The sequence below is a fragment of the Bos indicus genome, chromosome 1 (genome assembly GCF_029378745.1).
Source record: "Bos indicus isolate NIAB-ARS_2022 breed Sahiwal x Tharparkar chromosome 1, NIAB-ARS_B.indTharparkar_mat_pri_1.0, whole genome shotgun sequence".
Taxonomy (NCBI): domain Eukaryota; kingdom Metazoa; phylum Chordata; class Mammalia; order Artiodactyla; family Bovidae; genus Bos; species Bos indicus.
In genome coordinates this window covers 130,096,443-130,117,091 of record NC_091760.1, presented here as the reverse complement: position 1 = coordinate 130,117,091, position 20,649 = coordinate 130,096,443, and the positions used below count along the sequence as shown (strand labels likewise).

Sequence of the window (20,649 nt, the reverse complement as noted above, 5' to 3'; positions counted from 1 at the left end):
TGCTGCTACTGCTGCTAAGTCGTGTCAGTCGTGTCCGACTCTGTGCGACCCCAGAGACGGCAGCTCATCAGGCTCCCCCGTCCCTGGGATTCTCCAGGCAAGAACACTGGAGTGGGTTGCCATTTCCTTCTCCAATGCAGGAAAGTGAAAAGTGAAAGTGAAGTCGCTCAGTTGTCCAACTCTTAGCGACCCCATGGACTGTAGCCCACCAGGCTCCTCCGTCCATGGGATTTTCCAGGCAAGAGTACTGGAGTAGGGTGTCATCAGATCTTTTCATTAGTTGACCATTATGAAATAAAATGCAAAAGTATTCATTAATTTTGCCTTACAGACTTTCTGAACCTCACAGTTCATCATAAAAACTTTGGTATAAAATACATACACATTCAAAGTTTTTATGATGAACTGTGAGGTTCAGAAAGTCTGTAAGGCAAAATTAATGAATACTTTTGCATTTTATTTCATAATGGTCAACTAATGAAAAGATCTGATATGTACTAACTGCTACACTTTTGAAAATATATGACATTTTAATGCTTTAAATGCAAATCTAAAAGTAACTAGCTAGTAACTAGTAACTAGCATCCTGATCCCCCTTTTGGATTTTTTGTTGTAAACAGATGAGAATTATTCAATTTGGGCAAAATCACCTGCCATTCAGGTACCAAATGACAGCCTCTTGCTGTCATTAAATAAAATACCTTAGCCAGGAAGTGGCAGGGCTATTGAGAAAGGGGTTTAACATTTCTCTTCTCTGAAGCTCAACTCTGCTCAAACATTTAGACAAACTGTGGTAAAAGCATCCTTTGCTGAAGCAGCCCTGTCCCCCTGCCTGCTCCTACCAGCAATACCCCCTGGCCAGGCATCAGTGCACTCTCCAGGGCTTCCTCTTCACGTTGCTCTCGAAAGACCACCCTCAAAAGTCAGTGCAGACAGTGCTTCTCATTACTCTGCCTGCCTTTAGACCGTGGGTTAATACTTACTTGCCCTGTAAAAAGTAGCTCATGAATGCCACATTATTCTTGCCGTCTCTCTCTGCGCCCTCTGCTAGCTTGTTCACCATACTAGCATTACCAGAGGCAGTGGCCAAAAGCAGCAGACCCCCATAGTCCTGTGCATGATGCAGGCACTCCTGGGCTAGGCCAAACTGGCATTTACTAATGGCAAGTTCAGCAAGCTGTTTCCACTTCTGTTCTGACTGTAAGAAAGAGTTTCCACATTAAAATATCTTTTAAATCAACATCTGAATTTCCAATACCAACATTATTCTGTTAATCTGAGCATTACTGTGCTGACAATTTTATATTTTCTATAATTATAAAATACATGTTTTATGTATACTGAGCTGTGCTTGTTAAGTTGGTTCTGTCAATCAAAATAAGAACGGAATGACAAAATATGTAATTAGGAAATGGAAATTATTCACATACACAAAATTAATTCAAACACAAATCAATTTTAATGCTGTATGAATACTTAGCCCATTATATTTTTATCTTGTAATTATATAGTGAAACTAAAACTAATAAGTTTTCAGGTGATTAGATTGTAATTTAAGGAATGATTTATAACCCTTTTTTAAAAAAGAATAGAAAAAAAGATTTTATGTCCTTAAATATTTAATAATAAATATTATTTCTGTCATTTGGTAGTGTCTCAGAAATCAAATAAAATGCTGCTCATTTGGATAATCTTAACATAGCTAAAATTTCTTTAGTACATCTGAAATGAATTCACCTGTAAAAGCTAGACTGAACCATAACTGGAGCCCTCAATATACGATCCATAAAAATGTCATTAAATTGTCTCAAAATGTCAGAACCCTTCTTTAAAACTAACATCTTCCTCACTAGTTTGGGATATTGACACATTACTGCTTGTCTGCATTATTTGAGAGTTCCAGATTCCTTTATCTACTATCTTCCAGCTATTCTTCTCTTCCAAAATAGATCCCATGTTAAGATTAAAAAAACAAAAAACTTTAGCTTAAATTAGAATGCTAAGAATATATTAATAAGAATATAGAATTAATCATTTTTAAAAAGACCAAAGAGAGGCAATAACCTCACCAAAATTAGTTACTAATTTGCATTTCAGAAAAGTTAAATAACACAACTTACACTAAACACATACAAATATCTCCTGACCTTTCTTTCCATCAGTTACAAAAAATGATAAATTAGTACATACCTCTGCTTCCACTGCTAACTGGTATGCAATTTTTAGTTCTCCAAGCTGAAGAGCAAGTTCAAAGCGATGCTCAGGGTCTGTGGAAACTGTAAGAGCTTGCTGCTTGAAGCCCTGAACAGATAAGATATGTGTGTGTTTATGTACAGCAAAACCTGTGTGTGTAGTCTACATATACAGTGCACACACATGGCAAATAATCCATTTTCCCCTCAAAACTAAATATGCTGCCGACATTGGAAGCCCTGTTACTTAAACAAAAGTAACAATAACAACAACTACTCTTCAATAAGAAGACAGAAAAATTAAGGAGCCATTAAATCAACTGGTAAGAACATACAGGAAAGACAAAATTCAGTTGCACGCCTGTTTTCTAAGCATGGAAGCTGACCAATGCTTGACTCAAGTAAAACAACAACTAGTAAAATTTAGAAGTATAAAAGTAAATATCAAAAATGATTCTAGAAAGTTGACTGGACAAGAACCATTTAAAAAAGAAAAGGCACAGTAGTTTACACCTAGCTGTCTGTAATTGCCCAAGCTGGGCCTTAGAGATCTAGTCCTGGGCCTCAAAGAAAGGAAAATCAAATGTAAAACTTTACGATTTTCAATCATCCGCAGGTCATTTAGCAAACATTTTGCCTTCAGGTCCAGACACTGCCTGGGTGTTACCTATGCCTTTACTGTTGGTCTCATGTCCAGTTTACTCTTCAGCAAGTATTCCAGAGGGCAGAAGTCTAAAACCTCCTTCCCATGCTCCAGTCAGCCATCAGAAACAAGCTTTTAAGCCAACTACTATAATCACTATATTAGCTTCTCCCACAACACGGTGCTGATGGGGTCTGCCCTATGGGCAAGTTCTTCAGCTCCAGGGGATTGGTATAATGAGACAAAAAGTTCAAGCTGCAGAAGACTTCCTCAGACTGAAGGTGAATGCTGTTAAGTCAGGATGCAGAAATTGGACAGTTCTGTCTCACTAAATAGTCAGCATGGCTGTATCACTGTGTTCAAAATAAGTTCCCAGACTATACAAGCTGCCCCTCCCTCCACTCACCCCTGAGGTACAAGGTAACAAGAAATTCTGAATAATCTGCATTACTCCTTTTCTCCCCTAGCACTAATGCAGACAACATACAATCCAAGAGTGGAGGATAGATAATCCATAGTACTAGTCATATATAGGTGAGGGCGAAGCAAATGAAATGAGGTGGACTATATATGTTTACTTTTGTTTTCCACCAATCTCCACTGAAATGACACTAAAGGGATTCTTCTTTAAAGCACAAACTCCCAAGGACACATAAAAAGGCAGAGGAGAAATCAGTCTTAATAACAACACTTTGTGAAGCTTGAAAGCTGGTGAAGGAGTTAAACTTACTGAAATAAACATTCAGTTAAAACACCAGAGAAGACTAAACCAGGAGTCAAGACAGCATAGAAATAACTCAGTTCACACCTCAGCTGTGTCTCGTGAAGGGCAGTGTTAAAGCCAGCAAAGAAATCAAACTGCCTAGGTCTATATAAGAAGCAGTTAGACACCCCAGGTCCTCACGCCTCCCCACATCCTCTCAACACACATGGAAGACGAGGCTTGATGTCTACAGAAGGTAAACTAGAGGGTCTCCAGCCTGAGGGATACCTACACACCCAGAAGGAATACCGAGTGGCAAAAGGAAAACAGGAGATTATGAGAATGGATACTTAACTAAATGTTTGAAATACTAAATACTGAGACACCAAGCTGTACTCTACCCACCGCACCCCCACCCCCACCCCCAGAATGATGGTGACTGGGGAGCTTCTCTGTAAACTAACCAAAGGGGCTAGACTTAAAAATACTAAAATGTCAATGAGGGTCATATGCCAGCCTGGGCAGTGCTTGGTACAATATTAAGTGCTCATTAAATTTACTAAATGAACAAATTCATTACATGAAGAAACTGACATTGAGGTTTCCCAATCAATTGGCCCAGCCACATCACATATTTTAAGTTCATACTCAATAAGTTCACCCATGAACTCAGATCTTTTGACCTGCTGCTTAGACCTCCACTCTTAAAGGAGTGCTCAAAGATCATCAGATACCTGAGGAAAATCTTTAAAAGGAAAGACAGAAATCAAACCAATAATAGCAGGACCAGTAACAGTAATCTGAAGAAAGCATACCAATAAGGGAAAAAGAAAACTCCAACTATCACTTATACCCTAACAGAGGGTATGAAGAGAAACTCTGATCAATAAACAAGATTTTAAAAGTCCAAGAATAACAAAATGAGAAAACCAGTGCCAAGAAGTCCAACATCTGAACAACAGTTCCACAGAGAGGATATGGAAAACATAGGAAGGAAATCAACAGAAACATGATTCAACAAAATCTCTCAAAAATGAAGGAATGCGCTTCCAATTAAGAGAGCTCATCTAATACCTAGCAGAATGAATGATGACTGACTCCTAAGCCAGGGCCCACCATCATGATAACATTACAGAACAACAGGAGCAAGATCCAAAAAGCTTCCAAAGAGAAAAAACAGATCAGGCACCAAGACTCAGGAATATAAATGGTTTAGACTTCAACAATAACTAGAAACCAGAAGACAAAATAGAATTTTTTTTTTATAATTCTGAGAGAAAACTATCTCCAACTTAGAATTCTATATCCAGTTAAGTGGCCAAATATGTTCTAGGGTAGAACAATGGCACTTTCAGATATTCAAGGTCACAAAAACATTTACTTCCTATCAATAAAAAACCCTTTTCTCAGAAAACTACTGAAGGACATACTCCAGCAAAATGAGGGAGTAAGCCAGGAAAGAAGATAGGGGATATAGGAAACAATGGCTCAAGACGAAGGGAGGCCCCAACATGATGGGGAGGGGATACTCATGATGAGTGAAAAAGTCAGCTGAGCCTGAAGGAGACTGAACACACTGAAAGGAGATAGCAAGGAAATCTGGAGAAGCAGCAGAGTAGGAAGAATAACCCTAAACACATAGAGAAATAAGCAACGTTAATAAAAGAATCAGTTATTAACTCAGGGAAAACAACTGAAAAAAGGGGAAGCTATAATATGGCTCAGCTGTCAACAGGGTTTAAATAGTCATAATAATATAAACAATGGATACTGATCTAATCAAAATTATGATGTAACGATTTAAGTGGCATGTAGGTTGTTGAAGCAGGGGGAGTGAAAGAAAGATAAATTCTTCATTTTCTACAGAGTGGGAGGTCCCAAAAAATACCTAAAACTGAGAAACAGCAATATAATAAGCATGTTGCTACTAAGTCATGTCAGTCGTGTCCGACTCTGTGCGACCCCATAGACGGCAGCCCACCAGGCTCCTCCGTCCCTGGGATTCTCCAGGCAAGAACACTGGAGTGGGTTGCCATTTCCTTCTCCAATGCATGAAAGTGAAAAGTCAAAGTGAAGTCGCTCAGTCGTGTCTGACTCTTAGCGACTCTGCAGCCTACCAGGCTCCTCCGTCCATGGGATTTTCCAGGCAAGAGTACTGGAGTGGGGTGCCATTGCCTTCTCCATAATAAGCATGTTAGACATGTGGAAATAAATGCCAACAGTCAGCTAAAAGAATTAAGTGATTACCACTAGGGAGCGTAAATGAGCGAAGGGAGAGGGCTGTGTTCTCCTAAGCCTTCCAAAGCTTTTGTGCACATAACTTGGATTTTAAAGCAGCACTTTTCACAAGAGTCAGAAACAACTGAAATGTCCACCGACAGAGGACTAGATAAAGATGTGGTACATAGATACAATGGTATACTACACAGCCATAAATAGAATGAAATAATGCCAGTGGATCTAGAGATTATCATACTAAGTGAAGTAAGTCAGAAAGACAAAGACAAATATCACATAGTATCACTTATATGTGGCATTTAAAATATGGCACAAAACCTATTTAAGAAACAGAAACAGATTCATAGACATAGAGAACAGATTTGTGGTTGCCAAGGAGGGGAGAGGGACAGAGATAGACTAGGAGGGGGTTGGCAGGTGCAAACCATTTTGTATAGAATGGATAGACAACACCCTACTGTACAGCACAGAGAACTATACTCAATATTCTGCGATAAGCCACAACGGAAAAGATTATAAAAAAAGAATGTATATTTGTGTATAACTGAGTCATATACAGCAGACAGGCACAACACTGTAAATCAACTATGTTTCAAGAATAAACAAACTCTGATTATAAAAATGCTACTTTAAGGAAAACGCCCATCACTAATGATAAATTTTATGTGTATTTTACAGAAAGAGAGAAGCTAGCTAAGATAGAGAAAAATACAGCATAGAAATGAAAATACTCATAGAATGGAAAAGAAGTCTAGAGAAAGGGAAGACTAATAAATCACCTTCAACATATAAAGGGGATATGAAGGACAATGAGAAAGGAGAAGGAAGCATATTAATAAGTGACCTAAATTTATAAGAGAAAGTCCACTGCCATAAGGAAACAATTACAGTGACAATAAAGAAAGAAAGTTCAAACTCATACAAACATTCTTTCAAATTGCTGGCTTTAAAAACACACATAAATAAACAAACAACCCCCCTTACCTGCTTTTCCAAGAAGTGTGCAACTCTGGTCCTCTGCTCTTTCGGGATGGTTGGGAGGACCTTATCGGCCATGCTGAAGTCCCTCCGCATGACGGCTGTCTGGTACTCCAGCACTGAAACCAGCAGGGAGTAGCTAACGATGTTCAGTTCCTTATCCCCCAGATAAAGCCTGTTGTCTTTAGGAATATAGCCCAGGAGATACATTGTCCTGTAAGAGAAATGGAAACTAATTTAGAATTAAGCCCAGATCAGTACATACTCTCTCTCTCCCTTCTTCCCTCTGCTTCTTGCTCAAAATCTTTTCATTTGATTGACGCAGTTTTAGTTAGCAAATTGCCACCTATTAAAACCATAACACTGAAAAACCAGGCCTATCATTGTTACAAGCCAGCAACTGGTTTTATTTTTAAAGTATACTTTTAAATTTAGGATATTAAAAACGAAAGCAAAACGATAGTCAGCTACCTGTCCAAGTGGGCAATGGTGACTATTTCTCCTCCGACATAATAATTTAATCTGTTCACAGAACTTGTGTAAATGAAGCAATCGCCTACCCACAGCCCTGTTTTCACAATTTCCTGAATCTCACCAAGAACCTACAGAAAGAAAATGAAGCCTGTTATTATCTTATTCAACAACAAATAACAAACTTTCAATAACAAAAAACTGAATGTAATTAGGGGTGATGGATAGAAAAAGAGATGCAAAGAAAGAATCCTATTTCAAGAAAGAAAATCTTTCTTGGAATGTCTATCCTCTTTCTTCATTTAAGAACAGATTCCTGAATGAGCATCTATAAAGTCTTACCGTTGAGTTAAAGCTATAATCTAAGAAAGTGCTGATTGAAATTCCTAACATACATGAGACTGGCATAATAAGTATTTCACAAAATCTTCTAAGACACCTCTACCATGGATGATTTATCTTTATATTTGGAAGTTCATTTATTTTTGTAAAGATAATTACAGACTCTTAATTTATTTTTTAAATGGAGGAAAATTGCTTTACAATATTGTATTGGTTTTTGCAGTACAACAAAGTGAATCAGCCATAATTAATATATATATCTTCTCCCTCTTGAGCTTCCATCCCTTCCTCACCAAGTTCCACCCCTCTAAGTCATCAGAGAGTACCAGGATAGGCTCCCTCTGCTTGAAAACCCATTTTAAATAACTCTAACTAAACTGTCTTAGGACCGTAACAACTTCTAACTTCCTTACTGAAAAACTGTCAAAGCTGGTCTAAAGATTTCCTATAATCAAAGCACAAATCTCTTTTAACAAATACTTTCAGACCCTGATCTTTGAGCCAAGACTTTAATTTCCACATTTTACCATAACTCCTTAAGTGTTTATTAAGTTTTCCCAAACCTAATTTACAATAAAATGTTATACTGAGTGAAGTTCAGCTGTAAGTACATAATTCGTTTAAAAACAAAGCTAAAGTTTCACTGATGCAATTACCTCAAAACCATCTTCAATGCCATCTTCAGTAACTCCTTCATGTGTTTCCTGTGCAGCCAAGACTTTTTCTGACAGATATTTAAGGATAAAAAATGACTCCTCAGTTGCAATACAGACTAGCTCTCCAGAGTCAGACCAGAAAATCTGTGACATGACAAACAAAAACACAGATAAATGATTTTGGAGTCTATGTGAATGTGACAAACTGCATATGCTGTTTCCTACAAGATTTATCTTCTTACATTAGAATAAAAAGTAAGCACTTAATCTGATACACACACACACACACACACACACACACACACTTGGGAGGTTGGACAGGGCGCTGCTATTTTATTTACAGAAATGGAAAGCCCTAGGGAGGCAGGAAGGAGCGCTGGCAGTAAGTGCTGGCAGTAAGTGAGATTCAGAGGAGTACAGACTATTTCTAGCTGCTCTACAACAATGTCTCTCCCTCCTCCCACCCCCATTATGACCCCCACACCAAACCTTTTTTAGGCATTTTTTTCCCACTTTCCTTTATGAAGTTTTAATATCACAGATACTACACATCTGAAAGTGAAAGTTGCTCAGTCGTGTCCGACTCTTTGCGGCCCCATGGACAGTAGCCTACCAGGCTCCTCTGTCCCTGGAATTCTCCAGGCAAGAATACTGAAGTGGGTAGCCATTCCCTTCTCCAGGGGATCTTTCCAACTCAGGGATCAAACTCAGGTCTCCTACGTTGCAGGCAGATTCTTTACCAACTGAGCCACCCAGGACGCCCACTATCCATCTATACATTATGTAATACATAAACATACACACAGTATACAAACACATAACATGTATGAACATATGAACATCTATGTTTTATAGATAAAATAGAGTACTTTTTCTCATCAATTGGTTTCAGGAACCGATGTCTGCCCCCTTGAGGATGATGCCTCCCTTGCTGAGACAATGCAGACACTAGCAATCAGAACCAGGACCCTGGGAGATATCTGTCTCCAGAGATAACTTCCTGACAATGAAAGCTCTCAAAGAAGCAGGCAGATCTAAAGGTAGAAAACCATCACTGGTGAACGGCCACCTAAAGTTTAAACAGCCGTTATCAGATAACATAGGCAAAGGCTTTCTGAACTGAGTGGGAGACTTGCAGGTCTTGCCACGTGAAGAACTCATTGACTTTTCCTCTTCAAAGCATTAAAGCCATTTAAAATACGACTAGCACTTGGCATTTGTACAACTCTTTATACTTTTCAAAAAGCCCAACATCTACTACCTTATTCAAATACCCCAATCCTCCTTTTAAAAGCAATCCCGAGGTAAATGGCCCCATGTCCATCACAATGGGACAGGGAAAGCAGGGTACCAGGGTATTTCTTGGCCTCAGGGACCCAGAGTTTGTCACAAAGAGGTACGTTCCAAAGACAGCAAAGACGGAAGCTCACGTGTTTGGGTTGAATTTCAATTCTGCGTATGAGTTCCGTATTTTCCCAGTCATAGAAAGCTAAACCATTTACAGACCTGACTCCCAGTAAGAAGCCTCCATAGATACCTACAAAGAACAACAAAATATTTTCAGATCTTTAGATGTTTTTGAGGCATTACAAAGTTTCTAAAATTGTATCATATATAAACAGCACTTACTTTCAGCTCCAAAGTCTGGTTTAAATGATTTTTTTTCCTTAAAGTTCTTAAATATCTTTACAACACTGTTGCTCTCTCTTATTGCATACCTAGGGGGAAAAGGAAAGCAATTATAGCCTATTACATATATACTACACTGTAATTCCACCAAATATTACAAGTATCTTCAAATGTATTTAAGTAGTGAATTACACAAAAATATAAAATTAATATCTGAAGATTCACTAATATATTTTTTTCCTAAGAGATCAGTGAACTGCTTACAGTTGGACAAATAATGAACAGGCTTCACAATGTCTATTACACAAATTACTAGGGCTTACAAACCATTTTAAAAGATCCAAATGTCCTTCAACAGGTGAATGAGTAAACCAACTGTGGTCTATGCATACAATGGAATACTCCCTGCCAAAAAGGGAACCAGTTATTGATCCATGCATCCGTAAATTGCTGTTTAGTCGCTCAGTCGTGTTTGACTCTTTGCAACCCCAGACTGTAGCCTGCCAGGCTCCTCTGTCCATGGGATTCCACAGGCAAAAATACTGGAGTGGGTAGCCATTTCCTTCTCCAGGGGATATTCCCAGATAAGAGATCAAACCCACACATATCCTGCATCGCAGGCAGATTCGTTATCACTGAGCAATCCGGGAAGCCCATGTAATAACATGGATGCAGCTCAAATACATTATGCTGAGCAAAACAAGCCAGACAAATATATACCGCACAACTCCACTGATGAAATCCTAAAGAAGACAAATCTAATCTAGTGGGGAACAAGGGTGGGGTGCTGCCTATAAGAGAAACAAGGGGATTGTTTTTGAGGTGACAGAAATGTTGACTGTGCTGGTGGTTACAGGTTACATCCATGTGTCCAAATTCGCTGAAAGATACACTTAAAACAGTGCCTTTTATTTTGTATAAATTATTCCTCAATAAAAAGTAACTTAAAAAAACAAAAACTTTTATAAGTGGCTCACTAGGTCAGTCATGCTTAGCAACAACTTATAAATTGTGTATACTCTGGCTTCTCTCTTGAAAGGGGGCTATGGCTGGATATTCAAGAGTATTATGAGAAAGGGATGGAATAAGTACTTTGCTCCAATAGGAAAGATGCTGAACAGGGAGGGCCTGGGCTGGATAAACCTGAAAAGAAGGAACTATCAAAACAGAGGGAGACGTGTGCTGAGAGAGGTATGGCAAGTCACAAACCATAACCGTGCTCACGGTAACAAAGTACTTTTTAGTATATGGAACTGTGCATAAATGAGTTTATTTAGGAAACTGATGAAAAGATCTTACCTCTCAGGGACCTTTTTGTTAAAAACTAAAAAGCATGCATCTTACTGAGCAATGCTGAGGCCTAAGTTGCCCACTGTTGGCAGAAGAGGCAACACAAAATACGGAGAAAACAAAACCAAGAAAACTATGAAGATGTAACTCAGTGTGTAGTCTGGAAAAAACCAAAACCCCCATGTTTATTACATGCACCAAACAGGAATCAAAAAGGAACCAGTCAGTAAATATCTAGTATAATATTGAGAGGTAGATTTTTTTCTGTTTTTAATGAGACAATTTTATGAACATTTTGAATTCAGACAGAATTTAAGAATGGGAGATAAGTAACATCATCATTTCTGTGATGTTTTATCACAGATTCATTAAGTTTTTATCATGATTACATTAGAATCTAGTATCTCTCCAAGTGGTTCAGATGAGGGCAGCAGCAGCAGCTCAGGATGCAGGTTCTGAGGAGGGAGGTGGGACCTGCCAAGGTCTTTATCTGAGGGACTACTCTGCCTTCAGCCCTGCCATGGGCTCCACCAAGGAAAAATAGGTGTTGGGTCCCCAGTTTATTATTGGGTCAGATTGAGAGAGCCAGCTCAAAACCGAGTATAAAATGTTAAATGCAGCTCATGCTGCACATCTGCCCCTGACTAATCCTCCAACACAGGTCTGGTGAGAACTGGTCTTCAACATGGAGAAGCACAGCCTACTGAGCCTTGCAGACCTCTTCAATACAGCTGCATACAGAATGCCCACTGGTTATCAGGGGCAGCTGATATGACACAGACAAAACTTACTCTGAAGAGTCGTGGGCCCACGCGAACTCCTGGGCAGACCCAAAGCTCTTGTTCCTCAGTGCCATTGCCGTGTAGATGATGTACTCGCCGTCACCACACACCACAACAAACCTACAAGTTAGAAAAGCCAGGGTGGGGAGAAGTACAGAGGACCAATGACATGCAGAAGTTAAGAAACAATGATTTATCTTGTTTCTAATATGGTGAAATATTTCTAATAACAAATGTTATTTCAGTTGACTGTTACAAATGAACCTAATATCTTTTAAAGTTATATATTTCTTGGAATACAGAGCTAGACAAAAATACTACACCCAACAAATCAAAAGCAGATTATGAAGATGGGGTTACTGCTGAAAATATTATTGCAATGGCCTCTCTTACAAACAAAGGGTCAGGAAGATAAGAAAGGCTGGAGACGTATAGGAGAGGACTCCAATAATTCAACTAGCATTTGTTGAGTACTCAGATACCTGGCATTTTGCTCATTACATCTACACAATAAGAAGGCATGACCTTCTTGCAAGGCTACCATCACTTTAAAGCTGATCATTCAAATAAATGAAAATATCTTACCCCACTTTTCAATGACTGTTAAATTTATGATATTTGTAATAAACAGGGTATTTTTAACATTTGATTGGAAAAAAAGAATGTTGCATGGTCAAAACTTTCTCAACAGACATATTGGCTGTTATTAGACTGCCAAAGGTGAAATGTAAAACTTAAGCAAAAATTGTTTTATGATATTAAGGGGAAAATATGTAATGTGTTCTTATTCTTCATAAGAAAACTTTATTGCAAGTAATTATGGAGACCATTTACTGAACAAGGCAGCATACTTGGTTTATATACTTGGTCTTTTTTAATACTCAGGACAGCATTATAAAATGCTCAGATCTACTTTAAAATAATTTTTAAAGCTTACACGTTTAAACTCATTGTATGAGAAACAAGATGTTCAGTGCTTTACAAATCTTAAGGGAGAAACAAAGCTGATGGTACAAATTACAGAGAAGAAGCAGAATTATTACCTTTCCCAAAACTTTTTCAAAAGACAAAGACCTCACAACTCTTCTTAAGAGCAATGAGTCAGCAAATATGTAGAGAGCACCTACTAAGTCTTGGGTAAAACAGGATTCTTGCCCTTGAAGGAGCATAAGGACATGTCATAAGGATGCATACCAACACATATGAAATAGAGTCAACACAAAACTATTCCACTGTTCAAAACTGTGTAGTGGGAAAGGCCAGGAAGGCAATTATGCTTCACTGTGCATGCAGACAAGATCAACAGGCCTGGCTGCCTGCCACTGTGTTGAGGACTGTGAGGTCAGGGCAAAAGCTCCATGAGGAATGCGCATCACAGGCAGGGCTGTGAGACAAGCTGTGGATATGCAAACACACACAGAGGTCCAGAGGGAGATTCTGGTGGTGGCTTACCGCCCGTTAGGATTGTGCTGAATAGTCTGAGGGTATATTTCACAACTGCCCATATCTTTTACTGCCAGTGGCAGTCTTTCTCCATCTTTAATTTCAGCATCTCCCATTGCTTTTAGGTTGGCCTGCTGGACTTCTGAATGTTTGGCCCAGATTATCTTTCCATTGGCATCCATGGACATGGCAGGTTCCTCCCGACCAAGCTGGAGGAATGACAAATGACTTTTAGCCACAAAAAGGAGAACAAATGAAACTACAACAAAATAAACATTTTCTATTTTCATTTAATGGAGGGCTCCTTTCTTCCACTTAACTCTCCTCGCCAGTACCTAATCTCTTTTAAGTACATAGCTTAATGACAGAGTGCCAGTTTAACAAAGCTGGTGACTTAGAAGAAAACTGCTCCCCCTGTATACCCTATTCAGAGACGGTGCAATGAGAGATTACCTTAACAATGATGCTCCCTTCATCATAGCCCAAAGCAACGTTATTGGACCCTCGCAGGCTGGCCACACACCATACTCTCTCCATTCCATAATTCAAAGTACTCTCAAGGCGATAGGTGCTTGAATGCCAAATACGCACAGTTCCTGAAAAAACAATGTGAATCAGCCATTTGACTTGAATACCCAAAAGTGAACTGTCAGGTGGACCAGCCACGTGGAAGTCTTCATATTCAAACACACTTCCTGGAAGCTTCATTTTTGATCTGTAGTCTGTGACTTTATAGAGCAACATAAACATATAATAGAAAGTACATAACAAGCTAAAAAAAAGAAATGTCATTTTTATGTGTGAAATAATGACAGGATTCCTGGGTACAGTGCCTACTACATGCCAGATGCTTTCTATGTTATTTCTCCACATCCTTGCACTATGATCCTATGAGGCAGATATATCTATTCCCATTTCATAATGTATCTAAACCACACATCTATGAAGTGGCAGAGCCTGAATCTGATCCCAGGATTTCAGACTCCAAAGCACAGGCTTTTTCCGTCTTCCCCTAGCACTTCCAGGTGTCCTCTTATGTACCTAACAGAGTCAAAACACATCAGAATCATGATGATGATAATGATAGTAACAATGTCCTTGTACTCTACTATAGCTTAAGTAATCTACTCTATTAAAAAATAGCAAAATCTTTTGAAACTTCCAATGAAAGTGTAGGGCACTAAGCTGGCTTACGTATCCACTCAGCAATGAATGATAAGCATAGGAATAAATATACATTTCTAACTTACCATCTTCTGAACCTGTGATGATAATGGGCAGCTCAGGATGAAAACTGGCACAAGACACATTTTGGGCATGTCCCTCCAGTGTCTGTACACAAGTTTTATTCTATAGTCAATACACAGAAAACACTCTTATTAGTGGAAAACAATAACTCATCCTTAATTTTCCCCGAGCACAGATACACAATCAATGATAATGGTCATAAAAATCTAAACAATATTCAATACAGAGATTTTTGAAAGAGAATCATCTTATTGTGTACATGTTTTCTCATTATTTGATAGTACAGGCAAAAGTAACTATCATATTTAAAGAAGAAAACATACACACACACACACCCTGAAAGAGCTGGTTTTCATCTAAGTATCAGTGCCCCCATTTCCTAAGATGTCTTTAATGTTTTTATCCTGCATTTAAACACAGATTTGAGTATCTCATGATAAGTGGTTTTCTAGGCCTCATTTTATTAACTATTTGTGGTTATTTTGATGTGCTGCTAAGTCGCTTCAGTCATGTCTGACTCTGTGCGACCCCATAGATGGCAGCCCACAAGGCTCCCCTGTCCCTGGGATTCTCCAGGCAAGAACACTGGAGTGGGTGAGAAACAAAAAAATTAAAATTTAAAATCTTGGAGATAAAAAGTGTAGAAACAAGAGTTCATAATCAGGTTTACAAGAGTTTATGTGGCAAAATGATAGCACTATTGTGATGTCTGACATTGGTCACTAGTGTGCTAGTTTTGAAATACAAATGGAAGTCTGCCAATGAGGATACTAAAGGATATAAGAATTCATTTTAATTAAAACCTTGAAATTTCTCATTTCTAGTAGTAAATGAAAAATGAACATGATGGCATTTTATTTTTAAACTCTTAATAAGCATTTGTTGCTATTTTCATGGGGAATTCTGAGACCACAGTTTAGGTGCAATTCCTGATGCCTTATTATTATGCTCAAAACAGAGTTCAACAACCCAAGTTTGAACTGTTCTGTAAGAAACAGTGAGACGTACATCTAACATAAGGCAAGTAAGCTATGAAAAAACTGTACCTGATAGTCCCATATTTTCACAAGACGGTCATCTGCTCCTGAGATGAGGTATGGCTTGTCACCACCACTGTAGTAATCAATGCAATTCACACCTTTCTCATGTCCCTCCAGAGTGAAGTTTGGGGACGATGAGCCCAGCTGCCACACCTTCAGAGAGCAACAGCATCTGCCAGTCAACATGGGGCCTTCATTTCAGAAGGCAGCTCCACCACACCCCTGACAGGTCACAGAAATGCCAAAGCCCAGCAGAGAAGCTGAAGAATGCTCAGTTTTTCACCCACGTGTTTGGGTTCTTTCTCACTTTACTTGAATTTCCAGAGGGCAGAATCACTATGGCATTCTCTGAAATGCCAAATTCCAGGCTTTATCCTTAGAGATTATGATTCAGTGGAACTACAATGAAATTCAGGAATCTAGATTTTCAACAGACACCCCAGGTGTCTTGACTTTGAGAAACACTACTGTAAGGGTAGGAAATGATGTTATGAGAGAGTTATTAGTAACACAAAGCTAATGAAAATGGACTTAGTGAGATGTATTAAAAGGAAAAAAATTACTGCTTTAATCAAAAAATTTCAAGTATGAAAAAGCAGTCAAATATTACTACAGCACTGCTATTGAGCTTTATCTTTACAAATATTTATTTTGTATGACCACTACATGGGAGGCCCCGTGGGGAGTACAAAGATATGTAAACAAACTTTACTAGGGCCAAAGGTAAGACAATTTTGTCCTCAAGTCATATCGAATTTAGTGAAGAAAGTTTGAAACTAATTTCAAAGTTTTCAACCTATGTCAAAAACAAGGATAATTTAGTAAAAGAAAAATGATAATAAAGTAATTCAAAGCCCTAAGATATTCAACATGTACTATTTAATAATAAGTTGTCAAACAGAAGACAACAGTTTATATAAGTTAAAGGAAAACTAATAAAAATGTTACATAGATGTAAGCCTGTTCATGTAAGCGAAGTTAAATCTATGCATATGGAAATATTTTAAATACTACAGTGGGAAAAGGAATATATGTGCACTCACTGCAACATGCATCTAATACAGACAGGGCACTGTGCTGCTTGCCAATGTGTGTCTGCTTGTGGGAGAAGGGTAACATACGGTTCCTGCCCCAAACATCAACATTTCAGGAATAAAGATTTCCCATTATTATTCAGCAGGAAGGCCATAAGAGGCCAAAAAGAATGGAAGGAATGGGATGAGAATGGCTCTGTCTAGGGGTGAAATGGATGTCTGAAGGGAGCTTCTCAGAGTAAATAACTGCTAAGCCTTGAAAGATGAGTAATTCTCCAGAGGAAAGAAATCAAAAAGGGAGAATAAAGAATACTGTAGGCAGAGGGACCAGCTGAATGAGGTAAGGTTCCGTGAACATTCATGGCTTCTTGAGAAAATGGTGAGGAGACCAGGTTTACAGGACATGACTCCTAACATTAGCTAAGGTTGGTCTTGCAAACCCTTGTATTCCACACCAAGGCATCTGGACTTTACCCTTAGATTGGGAACTGACAAGACGGAACCCATGTTTTAGAAAGATAACTGGCAGTGGTATGGAGAAATAGAGTAAGAAAAAGAGAATGGAGGCAAATGAAATAGATTAATAATCAGCAGAAGGAAACAGCAAATACACTAACAAAGAGGAAAACAGTGACCTAGAGAAGACACAGGCATTTTCTTATTCTGGGTTTGCAGAGGTTTAAAACTCTTACAATATACTGCTTCCACATGGAGAAACACCCCTCCATTAAGAGCACTGAGTTGCCACACCATTTTTCTAAACAGAATATGCCCTTCTGTAATCAAAATAAGAAGTCCTATTTTGCTTCAAAATGAGCTTTTGAGGGAAACTTCTAAGATAGGAATAACTTTCTGGGAAGACAGCAGTAAAATACCTAACACAATTATATCTCACCAACAAGCATAACTGACACAAACAATGGGCATCTTACCTTGATTGTCCTGTCCAAAGAAGCACTAGCAAACTGGTTGTTATCTTTAGGGTTGATCACAATCTGCATTACATAATGGGTGTGTCCTTCAAACACTTGTGAGCAAGACCATTTTTTATCCCAGTCCCAGAGTTTAATAAGCATGTCATCTAGACCAAAAGAAAGTCTCCACTTAGTTGCAATATCTATTTCTTTCATTCAGAACTAAGGTGCAGAATCTCTGTGCCTTTTTAAGGAAGAAAATCTAACACAAATCATATATTCCATGACTTACAGACACCGAATCAGAATTGAACAGATTTTTTCAAAATGCTTATTCTAAGAATAATTTTAACTTTCTGAAGAATGGAGATAAAAGAGATTACTAATAGCAAATATACAATTTTCATGGAAAAAATTTAAAATAGACTCAATGGGTTTTACAGAATGATAAAAGAGTAACAAGTTTAATTAGAGTCTAAGTATGACTGAAAAATGATGACAATGACTATTTCAGAAACAAGCATTTCTCTTTTAATCAGTTCAGTTGCTTAGTCATGTCTGACTCTTTTCGACCCCATGGACTGCAGCACGCCAGGCTTCAACTGGTTAAAAAAAGTTCTGAAATACTTCTCAATTTCTAACTTAAAAATGTTTCAAAGACCTATTACCAATTTAGTGCAACTTGTTTTACTGCTACTGCTAAATCACTTCAGTTGTGTCTGACTCTGTGTGACCCCATAGACAGCAGCCCACCAGGCTCCCCTGTCCCTGGGATTCTCCAGGCAAGAACACTGGAGTGGGTTGCCATTTCCTTCTCCAATGCATGAAAGTGAAAAGTGAAAGTGAAGTCGCTCAGTCGTGTCCGACTCTTAGCGCGACCCCATGGACTGCAGCCTACCAGGCTCCTCCATCCATGGGATTTTCCAAGCAAGAGTACTGGAGTGGGGTGCCATTGCCTTCTCCGGCAACTTGTTTTAACTGCCTTCCAAAAAGCTCCACTGCTTTATACATAATACCAAGGTGCAAACTAGTCTGAATATAAAGATAAAACTGACTAGAGTATATGGCAATCTGCCAAAAACTCACTCACTCAGCAGGTAAATTAGCTTTCTGTTTAGCAGATGTTCCACATCTAGACCTTCAGGTCTTCCCTGACAGGAATCAGAGCAACTGCTACACAAATCCTAAGTAGAGCTGACATTCATTAAAATACAAAAGCAAGCAGCACTGATAGCATGTTAATGGATTTAAATAGTTTAAAGGCTGCTTGAAATCAGAACTCTACTTGTAACAGCAGTAAATGAATTGCATGTCTCACTAAATGAAAATGAATTACTCAAAGAGACCTACATGACCAATAGGGGTCATCTCTTACCACTGCTGGTTAGAATGAAAGGCTGGGTTGGATGAACAGCAATACAGCGAATGTAGTCTGAATGTGCCTCAAACATATGAACTCTCTCCAGAGTGTTGTAATTGAATACTCTAATCTGCATGTCATCCTAGAAATGAAAATTTAAAAACCATCATTACTCTTATGAAGTAAACTGCACAAACAAATATACTATAGGCTCAAGGTATAAAGTTCAGGCTTCAAAACACTGCACTAATTAACAAAAGAAAGCAAGAATCAAAATTCTGCAACTCATTTAGGTAATCACTGACCAATTCAGAAATGGGATTAGAAATTCATATGCTTACTTACCGCTCCTGTTACAACCCAATTCTTCCTTGCAACAAATTTTGCAGCTCGGACAGGAAGATCACATACTTCAAATGTTTTCACCAGTGTCTTAAAAATGTAACAAGAACATACCACTTTGAGTTATGAAAAAACAACTGAAAAATCTTTTCTGTTATATTTAAAACATCCAATTATTTAGATCACTTCTAATCTTAAAAATATTCTCTAGCTAAAATATAAAAGCAGTCGAATGGAAAACATTGACCAATCATCTTTTCTTAAACAGATTCAAACCTAAAATACTTATAAAAGAAAAAAGAAAGCAAATATCCACAAGATGAATTTCCCCATCCTCTGTGCTCCAGTCCTTCCCTACTTCTCTAGCCCCATCCTTAGCTACTCTCAGCCTTACCTTTGCTCCCATTCCCTCCACCTGAAAACCCACCCAAAAAACCTTATACTCCACTTTTACAACATAGCACTTTCATAATTACATGCTTAATGTCAGTCTTTCCTGCTAAGCCCCCTGAGGGTGGGAATCTTGTTCACCACTGTATACTTAGAGCCTAAGAACAGCGGATGAAAAACAACCCATGTGTAATAAGTATTTATTGAATGAATTAGCTCTTAGTTTTGTTCTTTTAAAAATTAAACCCATAAATTCATAAAATAAACTTATAAACAATATACAATTCTTTTGTATACTTCAGCAATATACTTCCATACAGAAGCTGTTTCTTTTTAGTGATGAACTAAGTGATTTCTAATTCCTCACAGTGATTAAGATGTCCTTTAAAGCTGCTCAGAATAGAATTATATACACAGGATAGAAAGCTGCTCAGAAAAGAATGATACACACAGGATAAAGGTGGAAAACTAGAAGACCGTGCCAGAAAGAACAACAACGAATGCATTTCTTTGTCCTCCCACTTTGATACTTTGTTCTCTAAAATTCTGAAAGTCAAACTATCCCTTTTAAAAAATTATTTCATTCTTTTTTTATATATACAATTTATTTTTTGGCTGTTCTGGGTCTTCCTGCTGCACAAGTTTTTCTCTAGTTGTGGAGACTGGGGGCTCTTCTCTCGTTGTTGTGCATGGGCCTCTCATTGCAGTGGCCTTTCTTAAAGCACAGCACAGGCGCAAGGGTGCACAGGCTTCAGCAGTTGTGGCACACGGGCTCAGTAGTAGCTGTTCCTAGGCTCTGAGGCACAGAATCAATAGCTGTGGTGCACGGGCTTAGCTGCTCTGCGGTATGTGGTACGCTTCTGGTTTGGGTATCGAATCCATGTCTCCTGCATTGACAGGTGGATTCTTTACCACTGAGCCACCAGGGAAGCCCCAAACTATCACTTTTCTGTA

At 38.5% G+C, this 20,649-nt stretch overlaps 1 protein-coding gene across 1 annotated transcript in view; it reads right to left on the bottom strand.

Moving 5' to 3' along the window:
- The window catches only part of COPB2 (COPI coat complex subunit beta 2), a 33,038-nt gene that overhangs the window by 2,665 nt on the left and 9,724 nt on the right, over positions 1–20,649 (bottom strand). Inside the window, exons 3-17 of the mRNA XM_070794125.1 lie at positions 19,309–19,395; positions 18,979–19,105; positions 17,622–17,770; positions 15,662–15,808; positions 14,618–14,717; positions 13,821–13,963; positions 13,377–13,576; positions 11,934–12,044; positions 9,853–9,941; positions 9,654–9,760; positions 8,224–8,367; positions 7,226–7,356; positions 6,761–6,968; positions 2,191–2,301; positions 984–1,198 (exon numbers count right to left, since the gene is read on the bottom strand). Coding sequence (XP_070650226.1) covers positions 984–1,198; positions 2,191–2,301; positions 6,761–6,968; positions 7,226–7,356; positions 8,224–8,367; positions 9,654–9,760; positions 9,853–9,941; positions 11,934–12,044; positions 13,377–13,576; positions 13,821–13,963; positions 14,618–14,717; positions 15,662–15,808; positions 17,622–17,770; positions 18,979–19,105; positions 19,309–19,395 — 2,069 coding nt within the window. The remainder of the gene's footprint in view (positions 1–983; positions 1,199–2,190; positions 2,302–6,760; positions 6,969–7,225; positions 7,357–8,223; positions 8,368–9,653; positions 9,761–9,852; positions 9,942–11,933; positions 12,045–13,376; positions 13,577–13,820; positions 13,964–14,617; positions 14,718–15,661; positions 15,809–17,621; positions 17,771–18,978; positions 19,106–19,308; positions 19,396–20,649) is intronic.